The sequence below is a fragment of the Macrobrachium rosenbergii genome, chromosome 12 (assembly GCF_040412425.1).
Source record: "Macrobrachium rosenbergii isolate ZJJX-2024 chromosome 12, ASM4041242v1, whole genome shotgun sequence".
NCBI classification, from domain to species: Eukaryota; Metazoa; Arthropoda; class Malacostraca; order Decapoda; family Palaemonidae; genus Macrobrachium; species Macrobrachium rosenbergii.
The window spans coordinates 8,213,001-8,225,500 of NC_089752.1; the positions used below are offsets into that span (position 1 = coordinate 8,213,001).

Sequence of the window (12,500 nt, forward strand, 5' to 3'; positions counted from 1 at the left end):
AACACTTTTCGAATATGAAAATGGTCATAGTTATTTTTTAACTTTCTCTTAATGTAACCTACCCAAGAGCTGGCGCTCTATTCAGATAGTCCCCTCCCATCAAGAAATATTCTGCAAAAATAAAATTACTTATTGCTGTTGGTGTTCTGATTTCTAAAGCAAAAGAGCGAAGATGACTGATACATTTTTCACTGTTTTACATTAAATTTTTATAAACATTCCCGAATTTTGAAAACAGGTGTTAAAATATAATCATATAAGTCTTTCGTATTTATTTCATATACATGCTGTACAATACTTACAAGACTTTTTACAAGAGGATATTTTTACAGGAAGAAAATAAGGAAGAAGATTATAAGAAGATGATCAGGAAGAGTAATATCCTACAGTTGTGACTAGGAGAGAGAATCCTTCCAACTAGGATGAAATTGTGATTCCAGTATAACGTTTATCCAAACAATTGCAACACTTTCGCTGGAATCAGTTTCCTGGAATCCAGTTATGGAAGGATTCATGCAAGAGATTTTTCGATGAAGCCGGAGGAGAAGAAACGTCAGGACTTGACCAAAGATGGCGCGATGTTATCTTTTTGATCTTGACCCTCTTGGTCTCACGGATATGTCAAACGGATATTTTTCTTCAAAAAGTTTTCTTTGTACTTTTTATAATGAAAGTAACTTCTTGTCTTCCCCTGGGTGAAAGGGAGACTGTTTTTTTTTTTTTTCTACAGGTAGGCGTTTGGGTTGAGGTGGTCGCAGCAGAGGTACTGACCGTAGATCGCTGGGCACCAGTAGCGACAGTAACCGCCACCAACACCAAGTCCACCGAGTCCACCTCCGAGTCCGAGTCCACCTCCGAGTCCGAGTCCCCCTCCGAATCCCAGTCCCCCTTGGAATCCAAACCCTCCGCCAATGGGCAGGCCGCCGAGGCCGAAGAACCTCTTGTCCCCACTCCCGGAGGCAGCAGCGCCAGTGCGGCCCTGGACTCCGTCAGCGTCGTCGTCGCTGCTATCGTCGGCAGCCACGAGGGCCACGACCACAATCAGCAACCACAGGAACTTCAACATCTGAAAGTGAGAAAATGAGATTCATCTAATAATGGCCAATTTAGGAACTGACTCTAGGATAAAACCTTATGCCAGTGATCACACGTAATACTGTGTGCTTCAATGCCAAAGTGATTGCCAAGGAAGAAGTGGTCACCTCTGCAGTCACAACCGTGGATTAAGAAGGAGTGATGTGATGATTTGAGCACGATGGGGCTCTTATATACGGCGGAGATTTCCTCAATTGACCTTCAAAGAGGTTTCAACTATTATCTTGATTGAAAAAAAAAACTAAACCAGTCAACTGTCGTCTCGAATGTGGGCTTCCAAGTTCATGAAAGTTGCCTACAGAGAGAGAGAGAGAGAGAGAGAGAGAGAGAGAGAGAGAGAGAGAGAGAGAGAGAGAGAGAGAGAGAGAGAGAGAGAAATATGATGGAATAAGAATGAGTAAACTTTATTAGTTCAAATAGTTGCAGTAAATGAGTCGATTCATATTATTACTCACAGTTAATTCATCAGAGGCTGTGCACGTAAGCTTGTCCTGCAAACACACACAGAACTCACGCTTAATGAAATCTGCACGGATGATGAGAACCGATTCATAGTCAGAGATGAATGAGACGTCCGCACTTTCGTTATAGAATTAAATTTCCAAATTGATCTATTCCTAAATTCGCGTATTTTAAAAGCAGCCTACACATCCCTGAAAAACAACACAGGTTGACGGGCTCTTTGCTGACATGATGTTTATAAGGATTTGGTCAACAAACTTGGGACAAAAAAATACATTTGTTACCTTGGGAAAATTCCCTTGTATAGTTTGTATTCTGACCACCAAAAATTGTTGAAAACAACACATTTTTACATTTCCTGACAGTTAAGTCTACTACTTTCCACAATATCCCATAAAAACGTGTTCGCTGGTTTTTTTTCCGCCAAAGGTAGAATGACTTTGAGTTCGCTTGTTGTGACCAACTGCCATGAGCACCAAACTTATAAGATCTGTTTCAAGAGTCAGAAACTTTTGGAATTTCCTCTTTCACTAGGACGGGGCATTAAACTTGGTCTTAACCCTCCTCCTTTATCCGACCTTCCTGGCCCCACACAGACTCAAAATCAAAACCATTCCAAATTGACAATTTGTTCCCAAGGCTTTCTCTCTTTGTCTGTACGTTTCACAAGATAAAGCCCACCCATACCTTAGTAGCTGGATGCTTAAAGAGCAAATTTCACTTACTTCATTGACTACAGGATCATTGCAACACTTTGCAAGGTAATTTTTATCATCCCTAACAAAGACTGGAACATAATAAAAACAACTGTATATTACATTGTTCCTCACCATGTTGGAGTGGGAGGGAGGTGGAATAGGTAAATTGTGATCAGGCCTATTTCTCATTTCATTACTGTGTGCCTAAACTAATCTAATCATCACATTCCGGGTAAAATTAACAAAATTAACAGAAAACAAAGTAATTACATAGAGCAGCTCTGAGTCAAGGGAAAGACACATCGTCCGGCATCGGTTACGTAAAGAAACAAATTTTCAGTTCGTCCTCTGAGCAGGTGAATTATTTTGAGAAGAAAATAAGGCTCTAATGATGATGTGCGACATACTTGAATTGGCAAACAGCTAAAAAAAATACTTGGATTAAGAGAAAAGTCTAACCTTGAGTCACACCAGAGGTTTTATAATCTTCTGGCAATCTCTAATAATCTTGAAGTCAAGATCTGTAAGGGAATCATTACAGTTTGCAATAATTCCTCACAGAAAATATGGCAAACCCTTTAAAAGTAAACAAAATTAATCAAAGCACATGACTGTGTAAGTTAACTTTTTTGACTGCGATGGCTTGCAAATATCTGCAAACTTCTCTGGAAAAGGTAAAGTGATCTGTAATGTACTGACATTCTGCGATAGTGCCTCGGCACGAAAACCTTTTTCCATTTACATCTGTAAAACCCGGTTGTGTTCAAGTCAATGTTAATGTTATGATTTATTATATCTTCCATTTGCTGTAGCCAAATAAAGCAGGTGACTTCGAGCCTCTTCATATTCTGCTAAATACCACTAGTTAATCAACCGAACTTATTGGTATTATATCACAAACATCCATAATGATGTCCTAGACCCGTTATTTCTTACCGATTCTGTATTTCATATAAAAATATAACTTTTATTTAGACAAATTACGACATATTGAATCTATTTTCCCAGACATCCCACCTATAAAACTGTAGCAGGAATTGCAGTGTTTCTGATTTTGGAAGCTATATGGGTGAAGTCCTAATCAAAAGAAATGTCTTTTGAATTCACAGTTTCTACACAGGCTCAGTGTGAAGTGGGAAGCCATAAACTGACACGTGCTACATCACCAGCAAAAGGTCGAACAACCTGGTCAAGCAGCTCCCGAGAGAAATGTCGAAAGTACTATGTGCACAGCTGAAGATAAGTGACAATGCATCTCATTTAAAGTGTTTAATTGACGCCCACTTGAAAGTAAGACCCGGAAATGTATGAGAAGGAAGGCTTTTGTTTGAGCTCTATAAAGCTGTCAAGTAAAAAAACTGACTAAAAACAATTTAAATGTAAAAATGGAGAAGACGCAAAGAGATACTGAAAATCTGATTTTGAAAGGAAGGGCAAAATGCAAATGATATAGCCAGCTTTTTACGGCAAGACACATCCCAGCCAGGGACTCGGTTCATAAAAGATATTTAATTTATTTCTCTGTGATAAAACAAAAACATTTATGGAACTTTTAGCTTCCAGATACTCCTAAAACAAATAAAAAATACACAGAGACTCAAGATGAGGGTTTCCATTCATATAGTCTTTGGAACACTTCACACTGATAGGGGGCTAGGAAACATTTAGATAATCATGGTTTAAAAAATAACACATCGAAATTGATTTAAGACATTTATATTTGGTTTTGGCAGCTCAATTAAGTTATTTGTTTTTGTACATTACTTACAAGAATCTGTACACTATTTATAAGGATGTCTCGTTACAAGTGGCAGGACCACTTATGACATTAGAATTCGAAATGAAGGGCACCTCAGCGACGTCCAAATCCGAGAGGGGGCTTGCAGACATGCTGCTGCAGGCAGGTGTCGAAGCAGCACTTGTCAACACCACCGCAGGCACCATCGTTGGAGCAGGGTGCTGGTGGGAGGAAGCTCCTGACGGGTGGGCAGAGTGGGCGGACAGGAGGACAGAATCCAGGTTTGACTACTCCAGCCAAGCTCTGGGGTTCGAGGGCACTCTCGCAGCAGTAGGCCTGACCCTGGGGAGTCCTGCACCAGTAGCGGCAGTCACTTGGGGGACTTGGGGGCCTAACAGCGCCGATACCACCAATACCGCCGATACCACCAATACCGCCGATACCCCCAATGCCACCAAGGGCACCCAGACCAGCACCGATTCCTCCCAATCCTCCAAGTCCTCCAACGGGACCGATTCCACCACCTAGACCGCCGCCAAAACCAGCGCTAAAACCACCGCCAAAACTACCGCCAAAGCCGTCGTCAAAAAATTTCTGGGAGCCTGGACGACCTCGGCCTGTACGGCCTTCGACGCCGCTGGCACCAGCGTCGTCGTCTCCATGATCGTCATCAGACTGAGAAGGGGAGCTGCTATCGTCTGCAGCCACGAGGGCCAAGACGGCAATCAGCAACCACAGGAACTTCATCTGAAAAATCATAAAAAATATTTAGCTGAAGTATCGTGGCGTTATGACGTGCTAATATTAGAGGACAATTGCCTCTGAGATGTGTTATAAAACCAATAAGCCGTCGTGTCCTACAAAGGCATCAGTAAAGAACAGACTAAGAAAGAATGTTACCTTCTCAGTCAACAGCTCGGTCACACCCGTCCAAGGAGAATGATGGTGAGCCTTAGGTTATCACGCCTTATATATCAAACTACTTTCGTTGCTGGCCTTGCAAAGTGGTTGCAGAAGCAATATTTGCCTTGCATCGAAGTGGGCGATTAAAAGAGACGAAGGGAAAAACTAGTTGCTGTCCGCCTTCGGCAATGAAAGCAAAAGTTCAGTCAACTTTCTTCCAGTTTTTGCAAAAGGACGATACCCTCCAAAAAGAATAAAAAGGTGCCCTCATTAAGCTTCCTGTTCTATTTGTGTCCACTGACGGTCTCTGCACCATGACTAACAGGGCAAAATAAAAGTTGATATCGTTACTTGCTAGATCACTCAGGAGGCCGATGGGAAGGGCAACATAATGCCATTATCTAGCACAGACCTAAAAATTGTAAATAAAAAAGAGGATTAACGGTAACTTTTAGAAATAATTCAAATCGGCAATTACATCTAAATTCGTTGATTTTTAATTCCTTCATAGGAAATACAACAAAATGACAACAAAGAAATAAAAAATACTACTAATACCTTCAAAAACCTATATTAGCTACATACAGCAGAGAGAGAGAGAGAGAGAGAGAGAGAGAGAGAGAGAGAGAGAGAGAGAGAGAGAGAGAGAGAGAGCCAAAACGAGTTTTCCATCTACGAATATCTGTAACTTCTTGCGTGTACCAAAAATGACAACGAGATCAGAAGCAGCCAAAAGCAAAACACAAACATACAAAGTATTGTAGTGTATAAAAGAAAGCAACGAATTTCATATGGAATGAATAACAAAAATGTAACTTGTTTGAAACGAATCGCAGCATTTTAAGATTCTAAAAATATAAATATTATTTACTTTTTTCGAGGCTCATCTACGGCAACCCTCTCTCCTTCATTATTCCAGGCCAGAAGAGTATTTCAAAAAGAAATTCAGTGAAAACTATTATTGTACATAATTGCATGGATGGATACATTATATGTACCATATTCACAGCATTTTATTTACGCCTCGCTACATTTACTCTTGGCATTTACAGAACAATAACAGCGACCCCATATAGAGATGGGTAAAGGCTGAAGACAAGTTAAGTATACCTTAGTTTAACCAGACCACTGAGCTGATTAACAGCTCTCCTAGGGCTGGCCCGAAGGATTAGACTAATTTTACGTGGCTAAGAGCCAATTGGTTACCTAGCAACGGGACCTACAGCTTATTGTGGAATCCGAACCACATTATACCGAGAAATGAATTTCTATCACCAGAAATAAATTCCTCTAATTCTTCATTAGCCAAAGAAGAACAGTGATTCCAAAAGAGACAGAAAAAGATGCTGAAAAGGATATATAAATAAAAAACGGAAATATAATTTAAACCATAAAACATTGCAAAGGGACCATAAAAGGATTACAATATAATGCTGTCAACATATGCTGTCTGCGCATCACTAAAAAATTGCGTTCTAATGAAAACGACTTTACGCATTCAGCTGGCTTAAATAAATGTCACTTGACGACACTGCCTTGGGGCCGCTGGATGGACCCAATGCAATCCCAGCTAGATTAGAAAACTCTGTATATGAGCGAGAAGGATATAATTTGAAGGTATACTGGCACTGTTCAATAACTGAAATATCTTTACTTACGAAGACACAAGAAGGAACTCATAAGTTACAGATTCAGAAATGCTTATAGGCTACTGGGTAGCAATACGACACGTCGAATGTATATTAAACTCATTATCCCAAGCGGAAGCTGTTAAATATGTATTTCCAGGAGGATATGAAATCAGCAATATATATATATATATATATATATATATATATATATATATATATATATATATATATATATATATATATACATACATATATACATACATATATATATATATATATATATGTATATATATATATATATATATATATATATATATATATATATAATTTTAATAACCACAATGCCCTCTTAACTTCTCGAATTCTTCACACTTTTGGATACGCTTGTCACTACAAGCAGCATTCGAGAAAGTCAGGTCGGTCAGGTTGGAAACGAGTATCTTTCTGATACTCCGGATGCAGTTTTGAATCCTGCTATGAACGTCAGAGTCTCTTAACATTGTTGCACTTGAAACTCAGGCTTTATAGTGAACAGTTTACCCAAAAAGTGTGAAGGATTCGAGAAGTCAAGAGGGATTTGTGGTTTTTACAATTAGACATGTATCTAGTATGTGTGTGTATATATATATATATATATATATATATATATATATATATATATATATATATATATATATATATATATATATATATATATATATATATATATATATATATATATATATATATTATACTGTATATATATCATAACCACAAACATTATTCTTGAACGAAACCGGTTTAATTACCAATCTATTAATCAATGGTTGATGTGATAAAATATGAAGTTAGGGCAAGGAGAGATTTCAATGCTATGGAAGAAGTGATCACATAGCTTAATCTGATCTCGTTATGACTAACAGCAATAATTCAAAATAAAAGTCACGACAATACAAATCATACAGCTAACGTGTAAATATGTATGTATGTATGTATATGTGTATATATATATAATATACATTTATATATATATATAATATATATATATAATATTTATATATATATATATATATATATATATATATATATATATATATATATATATATATATATATATATATATATATATATATATATATATATATACATAGGGCAGGTGGACTAAGAAACCATACCAACGTTGAAATTTGACTGTTTCTTTAGTCTATTCATTGCTTTCATATAAATGAATAATATATATATATATATATATATATATATATATATATATATATATATATATATATATATATACATATAGCTCGTATATATGTGTGTGTGTGTGTATATGTGTGTATATATATATATGTATATATTATAGCATACACGACTAAAGTATTTCAGCTTGCCTGGGGTCGAACCCAGGGCCTTTCATTATACAGTCTTTCAAATTCTATTACTTTTTTACCGTCCATATTCTACTATACTGCTCTTCAGTTCGATCTATTATTTCCTCTTTTCATATCACATATGGCAGTCTACATATTTAATCGTGTGAAATTAGTGTCTTTTTGACTTGTACCAGCATCGCTTCCAATAATTTGACCCCAGACATCATACTTAAACGAAATCGGTTTAATTACCAATCTATTAACCAATGGCTGACGTAACAAAATATGAAGCTGGGGAAAAAGAGGGATTTTAATGCCATGAAAGAAGTGATCAAATGGTTTAATCTGATCTCGTTATGACTAACAATAATAATTCATATTAACTCACGCCAATACTAATCTTACGGACCCTTGAATTTGAATTTATTTTTCTCAAGAACAAATCTTTAAAACAATGACTACAGGCAATGCAAAGTTGAGCTTCCTTAACAACTACACAGTCTTCGTACGGTGAAGAGACTGAAACAGGCATGGCTGTCCAAACGAAGCTAAGACAATGCAAGAGAGGCGTATGTTGGTGGCATTTCTTTAAGTGAAAACTAACCCGCTATTCATAAAGAGGGCGATTAAATTCTTATGAAAATATAACGGGGCCAGATAATTCCGCACTCGGTAAACGAAGGGTACAAAAAATTTATAAAATCGGTTACATCCCTAGCCTATATGCTGAATCGCAAATTGGTCGCTTCTACGTACCGAAGTTGCCTTCCATTCAAAAGGACACAGCTTTCCTGTCGAACACGTATCAATTCAGTAAACATTTCCAGAGATAAACAATCCTCGTTGAGCTAGAAACATTGTCATTTGTATCATTTGAAGACTATAAAATCTTATAAAAAATCAAGTGTCAGCTGTAAAATAACACCCCTGTAAGATCAATATACATAGTTGTAGTCGAGTTCACTTTCCGTGGTACCCTGTAGATTAGGGCCGTCCAAGTTGTTTAGTTTGAGGGCCACTCTCGAAAAAACAAAAAGTCATGTGGGCCACCTGTGTGTATGTATGTATATAAAAAAGAGAAATTTACTTTTACTTATTTTTCTCTAGCGGGCCACTTTCAAAATCAAACGGGCCACTTTTGGCCCACGGGCGTGGGGTTGGACGGCCCTGCTGCAGATGGTACTGAAGGTTTTTTGCAATGTTCCTTTGGACACATCTGCACTGCTGTCTGCTTTTTCACGTTCATCTCTTCCTCTATGTCTCTTCCTATTTAACCATCCAAGTTCTTCAATTTCACGTTGCTCCAATCTTCACCTCTAAAGTAAAGACCAAATCCTTCGGGAAAGCCTAGAAGTGTGATTCTGTGGTCGTGTTAAACTAATTATTAACAAAAACCTAAAACCTGGGCTCATCTGTTAGGGGGGGGAAGGAGCTTTATATATGGTATTTGAATACCATATATAAAGATTAAGAGATACCGCCTTGTGGACCAACATTCTTTGAGAAAAGCTGGAGCAGAAAATCGCGTTTTTGTAGAAGAAACTTGCCACCTTTATTTCCTAATAAAACAAGTGAAAAATGCTCCAAAGTTTCTTCGGCGCATTCGAGTTTTCTGTATAGCCGCTACAGCCTATAGTCAAGGCCACCGAAATTAGGTCTATCTTTTGGTAGTCTCGGTATAATGCTGTATGAGCCGCGGCCCATCAAACTTTAACCACAACCCGGTGGTGGCCTATCCTATATCGTTGCCAGAGGCACGATTATGGCTAATTTTAACCTTAAATAAAATAAAAACTACTGAGGCTAGAGGGCTGTAATTTGGTATGTTTGATGATTGGAGGGTGGATGATCAACATTCCAATTTGCAACCCTCTAGCTTCGTAGTTTTTAAGTTCTGAGGGCGGACAGAAAAAATGCGGACAGAATAAAGTGCGGACGGACAGACAAAACAGGCACAATAGTTTTCTTTTACAGAAAACTAACGAGACGACCAGTCATCAGAGATGATCTAAAAATCTTGAGCAAATGGCCAATTGCTACACAGTTTAAGGAAAAAAATCGCACATAAACTTCTGAAAAGGCGTCAATCTATTTTCTAGTGGACAATCCAGATTAAAAGGAGTGATTTTGTGACAAAAGTAGGCCTACTAACTGTTTAACATTTTGCCATGCTGTTAACCTGTGTATAGAAAATGATGGGATAAAATAATGATAAAGTATGGGTCAGTAAAACGTTTTAATGAAATTCATATTTTGCTTATTCAACATGGCGAAAGTTTTTAAAAGTTTTTTAAATGGCCACTTTTCCATAAAAAATATGAGAAAGTCAATTTACAGCACGAGAAGTGCACAAAACTAGCCGACTTACTATTATTATTCATACTGTGCAAATATGCTTCGCAACAATCCACAAGGAAATTACATCTATACTGTGGAATTCGCCCCCACCCTTGCAGCCTGACTTCCTGAATCATTTAACTTTTCTCAAGAGGCAAGACGAAGTGCTCTTTCAAGAACAGGCTGGTTTGGAACAGCCATGTCAGTGCAATAGTGGTCTAACCGCCATTAAAAAAAAAAAAATTCGCCTGCGTCATGCTGCGAAAATATGTGGTCCAAACTGGGTAGCCTAAGAAGCTTTAATTACTTTCCTTTTATTAGTTTTCTGTAAAAGAAAACTACTGTGCCGGTTTTATCTGTCCGTCCGCACCTTTTTCTGTCCGCCCTCAGGTCTTAAAAACTACTGAGGCTAGAGGGCTGCAATTTGGTATGTTGATCATCCACCCTCCAATCATCAGACATACCAAATTGCAGCCCTCTAGCCTAAATAGTTTTTAAAATTTTATTTAAGGTTAAAATTAGCCAAAATCGTGCTTCTGGCAATGATATAGGTTAGGCCACCAACGGCCCGTGGTTAAAGTTTCTGGGCCGCGGCTCATACAGCATTATACCGAGACCATCGAAAGATAGATCTATTTTCGGTGGCCTTGATTATATGTTGTGGCGGTTGTACAGAAAACTCGATTGCGCCGAAGAAACTTTGGCGCATTTTTTACTTGTTTCCTCTGCTTCTCACTTCTGTTTATTTTAAATGCTTCAGTTCTTCTTTTCAGCTTGACTTTCCATCCATTCCTTTATTAGCAACTTCTTATTTCCACGCCTCTTCAGAAGAATTTTTTGTGTTATTTAAGAGTATAAGCTTTTTTTTTTTTTTTTAGACAATAACAAGTAGCCGGAACTTTCTTTCAAGACAAGCACTTATTGCTTCCTTTGAGTGAGACGCCGCTTAAGAAAAAATGGCTCGCTTTCATCCTGTCTCTCCTTTCATTGTTTCTCTTTCATTTGTTTCCTTGACGCTTGGGCTTACTTGGACATTAGTTCGTCTCTCGTACCGTCTATCTTGTTACATATGAGAGAGAGAGAGAGAGAGAGAGAGAGAGAGAGAGAGAGAGAGAGAGAGAGAGAGTTTTAATAATTCTCTTAACTGATAATCCTTCTTGTTGTAAATGGCTTGTACTAGTAATTCCCATTTTCGATAATCATCAAAAAGATTTAGCGCTAAAAACGAGTGGATTCTGGCTGTAATTAAAAAGCAAAATGATGTTCCATACCATGATTATTCGAAAAGTACTTACAATATGTACACTTCAATCATAATTCTATGCACTCAAATTAAGATATTTTCACAATGGTGCCCACAAATTATGAATAAGGATATTATTCTACTACAAATCTGTTAACGGCCAAAGCCCTGAGGAGGCTTGCAAACGTGCTCTTGCAAGCAGGTGTCGAAGCAGCACTTGTCAACACCGCCGCAGGAGCCGTCGTTGGAGCAAGTTACGGGAGGCTGGAAATTCCTGACGGGTGGGCAGGCGGGGCGGACAGGTGGGCAGAATCCAGGCTTCACTCCAACGAAGCTCTGAGGTTGGTTGATGCTTTCACAGCAGTAAGCCTGTCCCTGGGGAGTCCTGCACCAGTAGCGGCAAGTGCTGGGTGGCGCTACCGATCCAAATCCTGGGTTGAAACCACCAAATCCTGGGTTGACACCGAAGCCTCCGACGAATCCGGAATTGCCGCCAAACCCTCCAAAGCCGGGATTTACGGAAAACCCTCCTCCAAAACCAGACTGCAATCCGCCCAGTCCTGTACTGACACCAAAGGAGTTTCCGAAACCTCCAGCTGGTGGGACTGGTGCAATAACAGCGGGACTTACGGCAAGAGGGCCTCCGAAGCCTCCTGGACCTCCAAAGCCTCCTGGACCTCCAAAGTCTCCCGGGCCTCCAAAGCCTCCGGCGCCTCCAAGGAATCTCGTGTTTGCTTCACCGCCACCTGCTGGTTTGTCTCCTGCTGGTTTACTTCCAGTGCGCCCCTCTGTGGGTTTTTTGTCGTCGTCATCTGCGGCTACAAGGGCCAAACCCACAACAAGTACACACAAAAACTTCATCTGCAAACATAAAGCAACGGTGAGCAATCCAATTGGTTAACCCCCACTTAGCGTTACCAGCCCTGTATGTCTACTTTACAAAGAGCTGGTATACTGATCACTTCCATGGGAATATATTGATACAGTTTAACATAAAAAATTAACAAGAGTAATCGTTCAATTAATCAGATTATACTAATATGA

At 38.8% G+C, this 12,500-nt stretch overlaps 2 protein-coding genes and 2 long non-coding RNA genes across 4 annotated transcripts in view; all 4 read right to left on the reverse strand.

The window, feature by feature from the left end:
* LOC136844372 (uncharacterized) overlaps positions 1-12,500 on the reverse strand; it is a 190,057-nt gene that overhangs the window by 105,512 nt on the left and 72,045 nt on the right. The window lies entirely within an intron of this gene.
* On the reverse strand, positions 258-1,240 carry LOC136844369 (uncharacterized). Its single transcript, XR_010854834.1, has 2 exons — positions 1,203-1,240; positions 258-1,066 (listed from the first exon to the last, which is right to left on the reverse strand). It is a non-coding gene; the product is annotated as an uncharacterized lncRNA (long non-coding RNA).
* On the reverse strand, positions 3,956-4,999 carry LOC136844366 (PE-PGRS family protein PE_PGRS5-like). Its single transcript, XM_067113454.1, has 2 exons — positions 4,894-4,999; positions 3,956-4,740 (listed from the first exon to the last, which is right to left on the reverse strand). The coding sequence occupies exon 2, from the start codon at positions 4,738-4,740 to the stop codon at positions 4,108-4,110; it is 633 nt and encodes a 210-aa protein (XP_066969555.1). The 5' UTR covers positions 4,894-4,999; the 3' UTR covers positions 3,956-4,107.
* Positions 11,482-12,317, reverse strand: LOC136844194 (elastin-like). Its single transcript, XM_067113212.1, has one exon. It carries the CDS (start codon positions 12,315-12,317, stop codon positions 11,610-11,612), a length of 708 nt encoding a protein of 235 aa, XP_066969313.1. The 3' UTR covers positions 11,482-11,609.